Source organism: Rana temporaria, chromosome 13 (genome assembly GCF_905171775.1).
Source record: "Rana temporaria chromosome 13, aRanTem1.1, whole genome shotgun sequence".
Taxonomy (NCBI): domain Eukaryota; kingdom Metazoa; phylum Chordata; class Amphibia; order Anura; family Ranidae; genus Rana; species Rana temporaria.
Genome location: NC_053501.1, coordinates 45034448 through 45053132, shown reverse-complemented (window position 1 = coordinate 45053132; position 18685 = coordinate 45034448). Strand labels below are relative to the sequence as shown.

At 40.8% G+C, this 18685-nt stretch overlaps 1 protein-coding gene across 2 annotated transcripts in view; it reads right to left on the bottom strand.

The window, feature by feature from the left end:
- Positions 1-18685, bottom strand: part of TTC6 (tetratricopeptide repeat domain 6) — a 174676-nt gene that overhangs the window by 65738 nt on the left and 90253 nt on the right. For both annotated transcript variants that reach the window (XM_040333738.1, XM_040333739.1), the window contains exons 18-20: positions 17261-17411; positions 15644-15726; positions 9590-9666 (exon numbers count right to left, since the gene is read on the bottom strand). In XM_040333738.1, the coding sequence (XP_040189672.1) occupies positions 9590-9666; positions 15644-15726; positions 17261-17411 (311 nt within the window). The remainder of the gene's footprint in view (positions 1-9589; positions 9667-15643; positions 15727-17260; positions 17412-18685) is intronic.

Here is an 18685-nt window from a genome sequence, read left to right as displayed (position 1 = left end):
GGTAACTGATGTAAGTCACAACTGTGTCATTTTCCGATTGAACCAAGACCAAAAGACTGAATAGAAGGGGGGGTCCAATGAAGTAACAGATGAAGAGCTTGTAATTCCAGGATGTTGATTTGAAGTTTAGATTCCTCCAACAATCCTGAACCGACAGGTGATCCAGAACTCTGCCCCAACCCCAACCCAGAAGGCTAGCATTTATCGTGACAATCTTCCAATGTACACCAAGAAAAAAACCTTCCCTTTGACAATGCCGGGGGCAGAAGCCCCCATGGCAGGGATATCTTGGTTTGAGGATGTAAAAGGATGACATTTTTTCAGTAGTTTTGTCAACTACTCCAGGGTCAAGAGGGTCTTTACATGAAAGGTATCCAGGAGAAAGCCCAAGTAAGTTATGTGAAAAATCCAATCATGTTTCAGGATCCATCTGAAGTATCTCAAGGTCTGCATCCTGATTGACACATTGGAGTCCAAAGCCAGAGAGACCATATTGTCCAGGAAACCGATGACTGGAATACCTTGAGACAAAGAAGACCCAGTAGTGATGTGAGGTACTTTGTGAATACTCTTGGGACCAAGGAAGGGAAGGTCCACAAACTGATGAAGTCACAGATGACCTAGACAGATGGGAATGCGTAAATACTCTTTCTTCACGTTGATGAAGGCTAAGAAGTCTACTGATGAAGGGAGAATATAACTGACCAAATGGATTCCATCCAAAACTTTAAGGCTGGGTTCACACTTGCTGGGGCTGCAGCTCACAGCAGGGGGTCCGATGCGTCTCTATATACCAATTCAGGTGCAAATCAGGTCCAAATTTCTGCCTGAATTCACACCTGATTCTGAGCCAAAGATACACAGGACCCTTCTTCAATGTGGACCATGGCCACCTTCGAGGTGTGTGAACCGACTCCATTGAGAGCTGGGCACAACCTCCTGTTATGTGGATTGGATGCAGGGAAACCCGCATTTAATTTACATAAGTGTGAACCCAGCCTTAAAGATATGTGAAGGCATTAAGAGACTTTATATCCAAAATGGGACAAATGCTGCACTTGGATTTCAGAACCGTACACAGGTTTTAAAAAACACCTTGACATTTTTCAGTTGGAGCAATAGGAATGATAACCTAGGGGTTTAACAATCCCTAAATGGCTGAAAGTAGGTTAGTCTGACCTTGTTAAAAATGGGAAGATACAACACACTTATGTGTCAGCTTTGTGAGCATCCCAAAACTCTGCAAAAGCCATTAGGCCTTTTTATGTTTATCTCACCAAGCCCAAAACAGCAACAAAAACCTCACAGATGTTCTAACCTTTAAACACATGTTAAACCTATAGTACCACAAATACACATTATAACAATTCCACAAAAGTTGGGATGCTGTTTAAAATCTACATAAAAACAGAATGCAAAGATTTGCAAATCTCATGAACCTATTTTTTATTCACAATAGAAAATATAAAACATAAATGTTTAAACAAAGACAATGGGCCAGATTCACAAAGGTTAGCGGATCTTTAGATCCGTGTAACCTATGTGTTTTAAGATCCGCCCTCGCAAGTTTGTGAGGAAAGTGTCAAATTCACAACACACTTACCTCCAAACTTGCGACGGCGGATCCTAACTCCCCCGGCGGAATTCAAATTCCGCGGCTGGGGGAGTGTACTATTTAAATCAGGCGCGCTCCCGCGCCAATTTAAATACGCATGCGCCGTCCGGGGAATTTCCCGGCGTGCATTGCTCCCACTGACGTCAATAGGACGTCAGTGGTTGCGACGTGAGCGGGACTTGCGACGCGCGTATTCGTGAATCGGCGTACGCAAACGACGTAGGAAATTTCAAATTCGACGCGGGAACGACGGCCATACTTAACAATACTTACCCCTGCTTTTAGAAAGGGTAAGTATACGACGGGTACCGCGCTACGGAAACGACGTAAGAACACAGCGTCGGGTCCGCGTACGTTCGTGAATTTCGCGTATCTCGCTGATTTACATATTATTCAGTGTAAATCAGCGGGAACGCCCCCGGCGCCATTTTGGGGCCAGATTCACAGAAGAGATACGATGGAGTATCTCAGATACACCATCGTATCTCTGATTTTTACTGGTCCTATCTATGCACCTGATTCATAGAACCAGTTACGCATAGATAGGGCCGAGATCCGACAGTGTCCCACTGTGTTACACTGTCGGATCTTTTTTTGGATTTAAAAATGGCGCCGGGGGCGTTCCCGCTGATTTACACTGAATAATATGTAAATCAGCGAGATACACGAAATTCACGAACGTACGCGGACCCGACGCTGTGTTCTTACGTCGTTTCCGTAGCGCGGTACCCGTCGTATACTTACCCTTTCTAAAAGCAGGGGTAAGTATTGTTAAGTATGGCCGTCGTTCCCGCGTCGATTTTAAAATTTCCTACGTCGTTTGCGTACGCCAAATCACGAACACGCGCGTCGCAGGTCCCGCTCACGTCGCAACCACTGACGTCCTATTGACGTCAGTGGGAGCAATGCACGCCGGGAAATTCCCCGGACGGCGCATGCGTATTTAAATCGGCGCGGGAGCGCGCCTGATTTAAATAGTACACTCCCCCAGCCGCGGAATTTGAATTCCGCCGGGGGAGTTAGGATCCGCCGTCGCAAGTTTGGAGGTAAGTGTGTTGTGAATTTGACACTTTCCTCACAAACTTGCGAGGGCGGATCTTAAAACACATAGGTTACACGGATCTAAAGATCCGCTAACCTTTGTGAATCTGGCCCTTTAAATCCAAAAAAAGATCCGACAGTGTAACACAGTGTGACACTGTCGGATCTCGGCCCTATCTATGCGTAACTGGTTCTATGAATCAGGTGCATAGATAGGACCAGTAAAAATCAGAGATACGATGGTGTATCTGAGATACTCCATCGTATCTCTTCTGTGAATCTGGCCCCTTGTACCAATTTTAAGAAAAATATAAGGTAATTTTGAAATTGATTGCAGCATCATATCTCAAAAAGTTGGGGCAGGACCATGGTTCCCATTGAGTAGCACCCCTTCTTTTAACAACACTCTGTACAACACAGAAGAACAGAGAAGAGGGACTTTTAAAAAGTGCCAAATATTACCTTGCGGAAAGCATGCACAACCTAAATTTAAATTATATACAATCGTTTTATTTAAATTATTGTATTTCTTTTATATTTAAGTTGTGTGTGCTGTATTTGAGATCATATCTGGCACATTTAAAGTCCCTATTCTTGGTTATTGCTTCTGTGTTAAGCATTTTTCATATTTGGAATGTGGTGCCAGACTTTTCATGCATCACCTTTAATGTTCTTTTTAGCAACTCTCTAAACATCTGGGAAGATATGTTCAATATTTTCTTTTAAAGAAAGATCTGCACTGCAGTATGCGGTTTGGCATTGTCCCGCTGAAATATGCATGGCCTTCCATAAAACAGACGTCATCTGGATGAAAGCATATGCTGCTCTAAAGCCTGGATATAGCTTTTTAGCATTGATGGTGCCTTTTCAGATGTACAAGCTGTCTATTCCATATGCACTAATGCACCCCCATACTATTAAAGATGCAGCCTTTTGAACTGAGCCCTGATAACAAGCCACAAGGTTCTTCTCCTCTTAGTCCATAGGATGAGATGCCCATGGTTGCCAAAAAGGATGTCAAATTTCGATTTGTCTGACAGTTTTCCACTTTGCAACAGACCATTTTAAATGAGTTTTGGCCCACAGAAAATGGTGGTATTTCTAGATCATGTTCAGATATGGCTTCTTCTTTGCATGATAGAGCTTTAAGATTCTTTTTTGGATGACATGGAGAACTGTGTTCATAGACATTGATTTTTGAAAGTATTCCTGAATCTTTGCAGTGATGTCCATCACAGAATTATGTCTGTTTTTAATGCAGTGCTGTCTGAATGCCACAAGGTCATGGGCATCCAATATTGCGTTTTGGCCTTGTCCCTTGTGCACAGAGATTTCTCTAGATTCTCTGAATCTGTTGATATTATTATGTACTGTAGATGAGAAATTTAAAGTCTTTACAATTTTAAGTTGAGACATTATTCTGAAATAGTTTGACAATTTTTAGACACAGCTGTTGACAGATTGGTGGGCCTCTGCCCATCTTTACTTCTGAGACACTCTATCCCTCCCAGGTGCCTTTTTTGTGCATTCGTTTTCGTCCAAATGCATTTCCGTCCGAATTTCGGGTATTTTCGTTATCAGTTTAACAAACGAAAACGAATGTGCAGAATTCGAAAGCCAAAAGATCCGACATAAAAAAATTCTTTATTTTCGTTTTTCGTTGCTACAACAGTTCGATATAGATAGGAGATTCAACATGACGCTGACAATAGCAATCTGTGTCTATCGAACCTGTGGTCGAATGTGCCTAACCTTATTGTTGTAGATTATTCTACATAGAGAGTAAAGATTCGACATAGAGAGAAAAGGTTCGACATTATAGAGACAGTAGCAAAACAACATACAATGCATTAACAACACATTACATATCAAGGCGGCGCTACCTAAAAACATATATCTATATATATTTTTTTTTCTAATAAATAAACACTATATCTGAAAAAGTGAAGATGGTGAAGATCATTAACAGGTAAGAAACAGTAGAAACAAGAGTCCGTGTTCAAAGAAAAGCAAAAGAGATCTCAACAGCTTGAAATGCTCATCCTCTTCCACCAGAACCACCACTCGTGAAGATAATTCGGGGTCTAAATACACCCCTGTTGTAATTGCTCTTACCAAAAGGTATTGTATATTCAGCGTTGTATGAACTCAAAAATGCCTCTCCACTTCTTCAGATTCAAAAGGGTACATAAACGCATCCAGTGACTGGTGCTCAGATATAGAGGTAAAAAAGCCACAATAGTGTAATACCGTACAAACTTTTTATTTATAACCTCTCCCCTTTAAAATTGCACTTACAATATATAAAAAATTAAAATCTCAGTAGATGGGATAAGGTGGCAGCTTTTTACCATCACTGTTTTTTTTATTGTCCTAGAGGGAGGTGATTATAATCCCTCTGTGTATTTTCATTTAGTTTCTCTCCTCTCTTCCACAAGCGCTTTGATTTTAGGAAGGGCTAGTCGTTTTGTTTGCATATTATAGAGACAGTGTTGGGCTAGACCATTCGACATAAACAACGAAGAATTGACGAAGCAGCGAAAAACATACAAACGTTGAATCTGTCATTGAAGGCTTATGGTGTCTGTCGAAAGTTCTAAGAAGATTTGACAAGCAGCTAAACTGTACAATGCCGCAATCGTACATTTCCGGTCAAATGCTCGGCCCATAGGCTATAGAAGAATTCAAATGTTAGTTGACTAGTAATAATAATTTATAAATATAATTATTACTACTTACTGTCATACAACATTAGAATTCTTCTATAGCTTGTAGGCGGAACATTCGACCAGAAATGTACGATTGCGGCGTCGTACAGTTTAGCTGCTCCCTCGAATCTTCTTAGAACATTCGACAGACACCATAAGCCTTCAATGACAGATTCGACCTTAATTAATTCGGATTTTAGGACGAATGCAAAATAAATAAAAATACATTTCAGGAGTAACAAAAAAAAAATATTTTTCGGACGAAAAGAAATTCCGAAACAAAATATTTCAGTGTGCACATGTCTAATACTCAGTCATGTTACTGACCTGTTGCCAATTAACCTAATTAGATACAAAATGTTATTCCAGCTCTTCGTTGTTAGTACCACTGCATTTTCTCATGTTAAACATTTGATATGTTTTCCATTTTCTATTGTTAATTAAATTTGGGTTTATGAGATTTTGAAGTCATTGCATTCTGTTTTTATGTATAGTTTACACAGCATCCCAACTTTTTTGGAATTGAAGTTGTAAAATGACCATGTCACTAGAAAAAAAATTTGGACCATCCCCTGTGACTAATTGGGCGGCCCACAAAGCCACAATCAGGGGATATCATATACAAATAGCGTCCCTTCTTAAAAAACATTCTGACTCTTAAATAAGTGACAAGGAACGAGAATTGATACTATTTATATTAGCCACACTAATTAAAATTAATGCATATTCATATATCCATACGTGAATTCATAATATATACAAAAAGTCTACTTGTGCAGAATTAATTGGTGCCTGATCAATCCTCAGTGATTCCAAATTCCAATTCTGTTCTGTGCATGCTAATCAACACCCCTGTGTGTGTATAAACCTCCACCATCAAATCTAGTCACTCACCAGACATCCTCCAATATTAAGGGTAATTATCCACTCCACTAGGAATGCTGAATCAACTGTGATAATCAATGTAACCTTGATCTTTATTATCCATCCAGGGATACTGTATGTTCTATTGCACTCCTCTCTCGCTCAATCATATAATAAAAAAGATGCTATCATTGCGCAACATATTTATTCCATATAAAAGCATTTATGTTAAAATAAAATGCCAACTCACATTTGCAAGTGCTCTCTGATCAGCACTTAGGCCTCGTACACATGATAGGATAGCCAGAGGACAACGGTCTGAAGGACCATTTTCATCAGTCCAAACCGATTGTGTGTAGGCCCCATAGGTTATTTAACCTTAAGTTAAAAAAATTAGAACTTGCTTTATCGTTAATATGCAAAAGCATCGGTTAGTATGCAAAAGCATCGGTTAAAAACCTGCGCATGCTCAGAATCAAGTCGACGCATGCTTGGAAGCATTGAACTTAGTTTTTTTCAGCACGTCGTTGTGTTTTACGTCACCGCGTTCTGACACGATCGGTTTTTTAACTGATGGTGTGTACGCACGACGGACCATCAGTCAGCTTCATAGGTTAACCTAAGACAACGGTCCTTCAGACCGTTGTCCTCTGGTTAACCTATCGTGTGTACAAGGCCTAAGTCTATCCAGCAAACCAAATCTGTGGCTGTCACATCGCTCCATGCATTGAAGCCAGCTTGCGTTCCAAATCTCAGCTGTGCTATTCACCAAGGGCAGGAATTCACATATCCGTTGCTTCACTATGCATTGCAAGGCACAAGATTTGTCTGACCTGCTGGTCCAGCATAAACAACACCCTGACTTAGACCTTAGAGATAAAATAGATTCTGTTTGGTTGGAATTGAATTTTTCATAACTAAAGCAGATGAGAGTCTTAAGTGGACCCAGGCTTCCTTCTACACATTGGAGGACAAGCCGGGTACTATGCTGGCCCGTAGGCTTACACCCCAATTTTGTCGAACTGTAAGATTAGACCACCTAGTGGAAATTTGACACAGAACCCGCAGAAAATAACGGAACTCTTACATTACTACTATACCTCCCTATACACTGCGCAGGGTGGCTGCTCACCCGAGGCCCTGAATTACTTTTTAAGGATGTGGCCCTGCCATATTTCTCAGATTCTCACCGTGAGATTTTGAAGGGGGATATTACTATGGCGGAAGTACTGGTTGGGATCAAACCGTAATGCGTCCAGGACCCCGGGGGCGGATGGCTCCTCGGCCTCCTATTAGAGGAACTTTCACCCACTGCTGGCACCCCACCTGCAATTTTTTTTTTATGTGTGTTGTGGCGCTCGATGCAGATTCTAATAGAGCTCATATATGCTTGATCCCTAAACCGGATAAGTATCATAGTGAGTTGGCTAACTATCGTTGAATATCATTGATAATGACTTGAAACTACTGCAAGTGCAAAGTGCACTTGAAATTGCACTTGGAAGTGCAGTCGCTCTAAATCTAAGAGGTAGATCTAAAATGAGGGGAAGCTCTGCAGATTTTATCATCCAATCATGTGCAGGCAAAAATTCTGTTTTTTATTTTCCTTGCATGTCCTCATCAGATCCTCAGCGACTGCACTTCCAAGTGCACTTGCTGTACACTTGTAGTGTAAATCCAAAATGCTGTTTTTTATTTTCCTTGCATGTCCCCCTCAGATCTACAGTGATTGCACTTCCAAGTGCACTTTCAGTGCAATTTCAAGTGCACTTTGCACTTGTAGTTTTCACTTGTACTGCAAAGTGGATTTGCCTTTTGTAAATAACCCCCACTGTCTGATTCACCCTGGAAGTTACATCACTGTCACCCATAGCTCTGCAACAGAGCAAAGACTGAACTTGCTACCTAAAGGACAGGTATGCATTCAATATCTTCTTTTACTGTATGCTATTGGTTTAAACTTCTGTATACTAGTGACTGGGTAAGCAAATCAAAGTCCCTTTATCAATCACCAATTTTTGCTAATTCAAAAAAAAAAAAAAAACAGATTGGCCTGGAAGCAAGAAGCAAGAAAATTACAAAGCAGGTATAAGAAGAACTTCGGATTCATCCAAAAATTCATCCATCTTCATTATCATATTGCAGGTATGTTTTCATATATGGAGTCGATTTACTAAGGGTAAATCCACTCTGCACTACAAGTGCACTGCATGTGCACTTGAAAGTGCATTTGCTGTAGATTGCTGTAAATCTGAGGAAAAGCTCTGCTGATTGTATCATCCAATCATGTGCAGGCAAAAATGCTGTTTTTTATTTTCCTTGTATGTCCTCCTTAGATCTACAGCAAATGAACTTCCAAGTGCACTTGCTGTACACCACTTGTAGTGCAAAGTGGATTTGCCTTTAGTAAATAACCGCCGTGGTGTTACTAATTTTGCACCTGTTTGAAGTCTTGAACATGCAAATGAGTTCCACTGGCCAACATATCAATCAGAGTAATTAACTGTCAATATATGACTCAATGTAGTTCCCTGAAAGAGCAAGGTAGGGTGGTATGTAAAGTCTGCAATCTTTAACTTTGTTAAAGGAGTTGTACAGGAAACATATTTTTTTGCTGAAATGACTGTTTACAGGTTATGGAGACATAATAGTTAACTGATTCCTTTTAAAAAATAGATAAAAATCAATCATATAATGTACCTACAGTTTCAGTTTTGTTTTTGTATGTTTTCTGCTTCTCTGCTGCATAGAGCCAATACAGGGCAGTGATGGTTTGGAAAACGAAACTGATTGGTGTTAAGGGTTTTAGACACACAGTAATCACACCTCCTTGATTAGTGACCACAGAGAGAAAGCTCCCATGACTTTTTTCATCAGGAAACAGACAACCAGAAAGTGTTCAGAACAGAGAAGGATTAGAGCAAAAACGAACAATGAGAACAAGAAACCAGGACTGCAGTAAGGTAAAGGAAGCTATTTAGCTAAAAAAAAAATCCTTTAGTGACCCTTTAAGAAGTCTTCTTAAATTGGTGCTGACCTTATACTTTCTATATGCACCGCACCTTCTAGTAGCTGAAGAGAGAAAGTACAGCTTACATTGGAAGGATGGTGCAGGACGCAAGGTGTGCTCTATTTTTTGTAGTTCGGGTAGCAAAAAATTACCAGCACACCGATAACCTAATGATAAAGTTATTGGGATATTTTTTATTAAAGATGATTGAACAGAGAAGCAGATGTTTTTACCCTTTACTAAGATGACAGACATCTTCTATATAGTATATTGCAGAGGTACATTGTGCAGACATTAATGTTCTGTGCATATGCAGTAAACATATGTAATGTTAATGATATCACTGCCTACCTTGAGTCATCTCAGCTGCGTGGTAAATGCAGAAGCTGGCAAGATCATATCTCTTCATCTCATACAGATACTGTCCCCTGCAGGAGACAGACATTGTAATCGCTAATGACCAACATGGCCTTTATTTGTTAATATCAGCAGAGTCATAATGAAATGTGACCTTTCCCAACTGATTATGCTGGCTGTACCCTGTGGCTCTCATTAAAACAAAATATATATAAAAAGATAATGATCTAGTTTTTACATGATTTACAGCAACCTTATGGGGAAAAAGGAACTTTTGACCTTCTCTATGTGTCTAATTCTGATGTTTATTTGCAAAAATAAGCAAAATCAAATAAATTTGTTGTAATCTGCTTTCTAGTTCATATTATATTTTATATATATATATATATATATATATATATATATATATATATATATATATATATATATATATATATAGTGTAATAGTACAGTGATTTTTTTTATGCATGCATAACAGCTAGTGATATTACTGTTCAGTCTTCCATTTTAAACCTATGCAGATAATTCAACTGTTAAAGTTGAACTCCACCCAAAGTCAATAATTATACTAAAAATACATCCTCTTTTAGCAAAAAAAATGTTACATATTGTAAAGTTGTCGTTAGCAAATGTGTACGAACTTAACCCCTGTTTATAACGCATACTGTTAGACAGGTTAATTTGGTTTGTAATCAGACTGGTTGGCGAGTTGAGCTGGTTTTATCATTGTAAAGGTCTCCTTGTATTCCAGGTTCTTACCTGGTCATCCCACCAGTTCCTTTAACCACTTGCCGACCAGCCGCCGTCGCTTTACGGCGGCAGGTCGGCTCCCCTGCGCGAGAGCACATAATATAACGTCGGCTCTCGCGCAGGCCACTAGGGGCTCCCGGTCCTGTCAGGGAGAGAAATGCTGATCTTCTGTTCATACAATGTATGAACAGAAGATAAGTCATTTCCCCTAGTGAGGCCACACCCCCCTACAGTTAGAACACACCCAGGGAACATACTTAACCCCTTCCCCGCCCCCTAGTGTTAACCCCTTCACTGCCAGTGGCATTTTTATAGTAATCCAATGCATTTTTATAGCACTGATCGCTATAAAAATGCCAATGGTCCCAAAAATGTGTCAAAAGTGTCCGAAGTGTCCGCCATAATGTCGCAGTACCGAAAAAAAATCGCCGATCGCCGCCATTACTAGTAAAAAAATAAATATTAATAAAAATGCCATAAAAATACCCCCTATTTTGTAAACGCTATAACTTTTGCGCAAACCAATCAATAAACGCTTATTGCGATTTTTTTTATGAAAAATATGTAGAAGAATACGTATCGGGCTAAACTGAGGGAAAAAAAGGATTTTTTATATATTTTTGGGGGATATTTATTATAGCAAAAAGTAAAAAATATAATTTTTTTTCAAAATTGTCGCTCTATTTTTGTTTATAGCGCAAAAACTAAAAACCGCAGAGGTGATAAAATACCACCAAAAGAAAGCTCTATTTGTGGGGAAAAAAGGACGCCAATTTTGTTTGGGAGCCACGTCGCACGAACGCGCAATTGTCAGTTAAAGCGACGCAGTCCCGAATTGCAAAAAGTGCTCTGGTCTTTGACCAGCAATATGGTCCGGGGGTTAAGTGGTTAATACTGCTTTATTTGCACTGGAGGGCCATGAACGGTAATACTTTATTCCAAGCTCCTTAGTCAGCCCACCAGTCCATCTCCACATACCTGTAAATGAATCATTGTGCCAGCACCTAGTACCCTACCCTGTTGTCAGACATGAACATGATCATTTTGCCCCCTACCCTCCTCAAAAGAACCTGCCCACCACAATTGAGGTACAGATGATCACATGACTGTGTTAAAGTGATTATAAACGATCACCTTGTAAAACAGCCCATTCAGTTTAAAATAGAAATGAAAGGCAAAACATTTTTGTATAGATAAAAAAAAAAAAACATTATAAATACCGTTTTGTGAATGGCTGTGCAGCGGGGGGCATGTCAGGACAAGTCTCATCATTGGAGGAGAGCACACTGAGTTCCCAGCACAGCTAAATAACAATGCTAGTGCAGTGACATGAATCCATACAGTATATGGCCAACCTCTGGACACCTGAGTGTAACATCTACATAAGCTTGTTTAGCGCCTGGCTATTTTCAGAGACGGTGCTATGTTAAATTTAGGGGAAAGTTCAGAGAAATAGTTAGCTCTGAACTAGGTTAATTGTTTCATTTTAGGGTCTCTGCTCTAGCTTGGCTGTGCTGTGTGCTATCCTTTTGTCCGGGGACTCCCGTCACCCCCGGACGGCAGGTGGCAGCAGTGGGGTCAAGTGTTTGAGTATCACTCCACAGCAGCCAATCGGAAGGTTGGGCCACCTCTCGCTGTGCATGCTGGGGAGGGGTATTTAGGGGCAGACGCCATTCGCTCAAGGTCTCTTCCTCGTGTGGCGCCCACCATTGGGGTAGCCATTCCACGACACCCCCTGCAAATGGCCCTCCTGGCCGGGGTGTGCCGCAGTGTTCCTGGTTCCAGAACCATGTTGGCCCGAAGCAATTGATCTGCTGTGCGGACCCAATGATTGACTGGGTCCCCAATCTGAAGGTGGTCCCGAGTTGTCCGTCCAATTGGAGGAAGCTGGCCGCTGGGGAGTCTGTCCGAAGGATACCAAGCACGAGGCTGGTGTTCCAGAAGGGGCCTGTCCATTCATCGGAGGACTACCTTGGTTCTGACAGGCTGGATGTTGGTCACCTGTCAGCAGCTAATTCCACAAATCTACCTGAAGGAGATCTGAGTGCTGAATCTACTGAGAGAGGATTCCAGACCATTATTATCTCCAACCTTTTAGGAGGGTCTGTGGCAGAGACTTAATCCTAAGTTCAAGTGACACTCTGGCTGCCAGGCTGGTGAGAGAGGCTTGTCCAGGTGCTCTATACCCACTCCGGCTGGAGTGGCGAAGTAAAGTTATCGTTGGAAGCAGGACTGTTTCCCATATTCAGTTACACCTGAATCTGCTGTCTCCTATTGCTATCCCTTCACCTTTCTACCATTTTGTCGTTTTTACCCGGCTGGGTAATAAAAGCACAGAAAATACACTTGCTGTGTGGACATTCCCTTTACTGCAACTCTCATCAAGTACCCTAGATGGCGTAGATACAGATGTAGCATGCCACCCAAAACAAACCAGCAGATCCTTTGGGGATAGTGCTACACTTGTCTTTATAAGCTGTTGCAACAATACCATTTAATGGAAACACCTGAACTAAATAATTTGGAGAGTTGACTACATACTTTGCTCCTATATCTTATTTTTAATGATGTTATATTGAGGAAATTACATTTACCCAACATTCATCTGGCTAGCGCAGATCTGGCTAAATAAAATGCATTTGGAGAGAGCACTCAACCAGGAGGTACAAACCACAAATAGACAAAAAAACAGACAAATCACTTTTAACCACTTCCCGCCCGGTCAATAGTATATTGACGACCGGGAAGTGGTTCTGAAATCCTGACTTGATGTCTATTGCAGGATAACAGCCGCCGCGCACCCGTGGGGGCGCGCAACGCGGTGATCGGTGATGCGGGGTGTCAGTCTGACACCCTGCATCTCCGATCTCGGTAAAGAGCCTCTGGCGGAGGCTCTTTACTACCTGATCAGCCGTGTCCAATCACGGCTGATCACGATGTAAACGGGAAGAGCCGTTGATCGGTTCTTCCTCACTCGCGTCTGACAGACGCGAGTAGAGGAGAGCCGATCGGCGGCTCTCCTGACAGGGGGGGTTCGCGCTGATTGTTTATCAGCGCAGCCCCCCTTGGATCCCCACACTGGACCACCAGGGAAGCCACCATGGCACCATAACAGCAACAATAAAAAAAAACTATAAAAAAAAAAGAGCACAATAAATGCCAATCAGTGCCCACAAATGGGCACTGACTGGAGTGATGCCCAGCAATGCCATCAGTGCCACCCCTCAGTGTCCATCAGTGCCACCCCTCAGTGTCCATCAATGCCCATCTATGCCCAGTGCCCACCCATAAGTACCCATGTGGCCCTCGCACCTCTCCTGTAGCTGCAGGAGAGCTCCAGCCCTCCTCTGGTTCTCATCCAGACCAATACCTTCTGCTTTCAAGCAATGCATCCAGCTTCTTCCCAGCAGCAGCATGAGGAAAGGGGGGTGCATTGTGATGTAAGGGAGAGTGGGGGACTCAACTTCTGATGGTGGGGTGGCTCTTGATATCTAATGTAAGGGGAGGGGATATGCTGGACATCTGAGCTTACAGATACAACCGGACCCTTTGAGGACAGTCATAATGCTGATGCGGCCCACAATGAAATGAGTTTGACACCCCTGCCTTAGAAGTAAGCACTGCTGTGCAAAATGTATAAAGAGTGTTTATAGATGACTTGCTGTCTTCTTGGTAATGGTCAGAAAGAAGGTCTACTGTTTTTTTGGAGTTGGCTAAATGTCCTAAATGTAGATGTTACACTACAGTCAACTGGAGAATGAGAGGTCTGTGGCTGGTTATAAAGAGTATGTATATTGGGCTTCCATGTATGGCAGAAGCCTTTTTGCATACATTTTTATTGGATTTTAATAGTTCAGTGGAAAATGGTCACTCTCCTGGCTAAACCATCTGCTAATATTCTATAAGCAAACTTCATAACGTCTCAATGCCACCTATGCTATTTAAAATGACCAGCATTCAGTTAGGAAACTGTCCTCTACAAAATGACCACCGGAACAAATACGAGCCAATGCCAACTGCTTCACAATACACCTTCCTTCCACTGTATTCTTGACATGCTTCCCATGTGCAGTTTTCCCAGAAATTCTGATCTGTGTATATACAGTACATCTCACGCTGCTGTATACGGCGACTGTGCACAGAAACGTTACTGAATTGGTTAGATTGGGGTTGTCCTACTTGTCACCTTAGCTAGATGACTGGTTGAAATGTATTAAACTAGACTACTTATGCCCTGCACACACGATCGGTTCGTCTGATGGACCGTTTTCATCGGACAAACCGATCGTGTGTGGGCCCCATCGTTTTTTTTCCCATCGGTGAAAAAAAAAATAGAACCTGTTTAAACATTTATGATGGTTAAAAAAACGATAGAAAAAAAACGATCGTCTGTGGGGAGATCCATTGGTCAAAAATCCACGCATGCTCAGAATCAAGTCGACGCATGCTCGGAAGCATTGAACTTTTTTCTGCACATCGTTGTGTTTTACGTCACTGCGTTGGACACAGTCAGATTTTTAACCGATGGTGTGTAGGCAAGACTGATGAAAGTCAGCTTCATCGGATATCTGATGAAAAAATCCATCGGTCCGTTTTCATCGGATTAACCGATCGTGTGTAAGTGGCATTACAGCTTTTTTTTTTTTATAATATAGACTTCTACAGATAATCCACTTGCATCTACAATGCTCTATATATCTGGTGGAAACATTATCAGCAGAAGGTTTATTTGCTTCATTTTTATACAGATTTCATTTAACTGTATTAATATTTAACTGCACACATCGTAAATGTTATAATAATTTCTATAAATTGAAGTTTGTGAGTTCCCTGGGATTGTATGATTTAAAAGCCCCATTATAATTATGATTAACTATCCAAGTTAATAGACCTCTTGCACCATCTAGTGGTGATCTATCATAACTACATTTACATAATCCACATGCTCAAGAATTTTGATTATTATATCTTTTTTTATTATTATTATTATTATTTGTATAATTGCAATATTTTCTCTGTTATATAACACACATTGGAGTTCCAATTGTTTGTACAAGGTAAGCTTTTTTGGCTTTCAGGTGATAACCTGTCCACCAGAATTCTGGAATTGCAATTCTGTCTATTAACCCTGTATATAACCCTCTATTAACCCTGTATTTTCTAAGGTGTATTTGAGCTAAGAGTCCTAGAAAAATGTATGTCAAAATCATACATCAAAATTATTTTGAAATGTTTACAGTTTTATTTTGCATATTTGCACAGTAATTACATTTAGTTATGCATATAAGACATACTAACCGGATTATATATGGTTCCGGTGAGTCTGGATGCAGATGGATGGCACGGGTTATATCCTTTAATGCATTCTGCAAATCTTTTTGCTGTGGAGTATAACATGGGAAAATCTCAACCATCCAATATATAATAAATTACATAGTATTATTTAAAAACAAATTGTAAAAATAACACAATACAAATGTGCAAATAAAAACGATAAAAACTAACAAAACCAGAGTTACTGCAATTTTCAGTTTAAAGCCAGAGATTTTCTCCCCGGTGCTTTTGTTCTGCCACTAGATGTCCTTAATCTTATAGCCAGCATTATTCTCATTCAACCCACTTCCTCTGAGTCCAGGTCATCCTGGACCCACCTCTGCCTGTTTTTGGACAGTGAAGGGAGAAGCTGCACAGTGATGGTTCATCTACTGTCATTCTCTTCCCAGTGGTGTCTTTAGCTCCAGGTCTCAGGGCACATGATCTGAATCTCCTACTGTGTTCCTCAGGTCCCAATTCTGTGAATGCCTTCTTTTATTTTTTTTAGTTTAGCAGCTTCTTCTGCAGCCAACTCTTATTCAGCCCACCCATCTTAAGGACATTTCCTTTATGAGGATGAGAAGCGTGATACATAGAACACTGGGACATACCACTACCTCCGGAAATGTGGAGTGCTACTCCAGGACTTGTGATAGAGGTACCAGTGTTCGCTTAGCTGGCAGTTCTGGACCAGAAAGAGAAGATGAGGGGCTCAGTACAACTGTGTTGTGTAGTCCTGGTGGTGTGTGGGCCGGTGCTGGCTCAGGATGTTCCTCCTGTGAATGCGACTCACACACACTGAGCATCAATGTAAAGGGACACATACGCTGCCCACCAATGTGGTGCAGTAAGTAAGGAATATTTTGTGGGTGGAAGAACTGCAGCATATGTGTACAGTGTTTACTTCGAGTAAGCTTATACATTGGCTATATTTAACAATGTTCTTTTAGGCCACACCCACTCTTTGATGTTTTCTCACTTTTTTAGATGCTGAGGTTAGAGTCATGTCTGTGAGACTTTTGCTTGTGGAACAAAAATTATAACATATTTTATGGGTACTGAACACCTGTATTTTATGCATGTTGTGTATATAGTGAGTATGTTCAGGATTAATTGAACCATACCTCTTATTTTATTTATTTTAGGTACTTACATAGCGCCGTCGATTTACATATACATTGTACATTCACACTAGCCCCTGCCCTCAAGAAGCTTACAATCTAAGGTCCCTAACTCACATTCATACATACACATACTAGGGCCAATTTAGACAGGATCCATTTAACCTACCAGCATGTCTTTGGAGTGTTGGAGGAAACCGGAGTACCCGGAGGAAACCCAGGCACAGGGAGAACTTACTAACTCTAGGCAGGTAGTGTTGTGGTTGGGATTCGAACCAGTGACCCTTTTGCTGCTAGGTAAAAGTGCTAACCAATACACCTCTTTGAGCACCTCCCACTCTTAGTGCAATTTGGCCACATCCACCATTTTCCATATCATGTAAATGATTTCTTCCTCACGGTGCTCAAGATCTTTCTCAATCCTAGTTCTTGCAGTAAAGTACAGTGTCAATTACAAAGTGATAAAAGATACAACAGGTACCTGTCTGTAAGCTTGTGCCCTGCAGAGATATGCCCTAACACAGAGAGGGTCCACTTTTATAGCTGCAGAGAAGTGGTGGACTGCTTGGGAATATTGTTCTCGGTGCAGAAGGCAGATTAGACCCAAATTCACATGTGCCACAGCCACAGTCCTGAGGAGAAACAACAACAGAGTCATAAACAGTATAAAATGAGTGCGGCTCAAGACCAAACCTATGCTACCATGTATTAGTGCAAAACAAAGGTTTGCCATGCCTAGTAGTCACTACCCAGAAAATACACCCCTACACACACACAAATGTATGACTTTTATACTTTGCATCAGTTTATACAAAGGCAAAATGAAAATATTGTAAGAAAACTTTGCTTACAGCTGATACCTATATGAAAAGGTAAAGGATATTTTATGATTTTATGCTGCAAATTCCAGTTTAAATTTCAATAAATCATGTAATAACAAATTATTAATTATCAGGAAGTGTAAAAGAAAATGAATAGTATGAATTTAATTACTATTTAATCAGTATCATATTTATATGTGTTCACAAATTATAATTAATGTAAGGTGCCTTGAAAAAGTATTCATACCCCTTAAAATTTTCCAATTTTTTACATTTTACAACCAAAAGCGTAAATGTATTTTATTGGGATTTTATGTGATGGACCAACACAAAGAAGCACATAATTGTAAAGTGGAAGGAAAATGATAAATGTTTTTTCAAAATGTTTAGAAATAAATATCTGAAAAGTGTGGAGTGCATTTGTATTCAGCCCCTCTGAGTCAATACTTTATAGAACCACCTTTCCCTGCAATTACAGCTGCAAGTCTTTTTGGGGCTGTTTCTACCAGATTTGCACATCTAGAAAGTGAACTTTTTGCCCATTCTTCTTTGCAAAATAGCTCAAGCTCTGTCAGATTGGATGGAGAGCGTCTGTGAAAAGCAATTGTCAAGTCTTGCCTCAGAGTCTCAAATGGATTTAGGTCTGGACTTTGACTGGGCCATCCTAACACATAATTATGTTTTGATCTAAACCATTCCATTGTAGCTCTGGCTGTATGTTTAGGGTCTGGCAGACTCTAATAGTTTTTTTTCTAAGATTGTCCTGTATTTGGCACCATCCATCTTCCCATCAACTCTCACCAGCTTTCCTGTCCCTGCTGAAGAAAAGCATCCCCACACCATGATGCTGCCACCATCATGTTTCATGGTGGGGATGGTGTGTTCAGGTTGATGTGCAGTGTTAGTTTTTCATTACACATAGCGTTTTGCTTTTAAGCCAAAAAGTTAAATTTAAGTCTCATCTGACCAGAGCACCTTCTTCCACGTGTTTCCTGTGTTCCGAAAAGCGGAAGTTCCATTTTTGGGTGGAACTCCGCTTTAAGTGACTTCTGAAGGCAATTGGTTACACTAATTTTAGTTAGGGG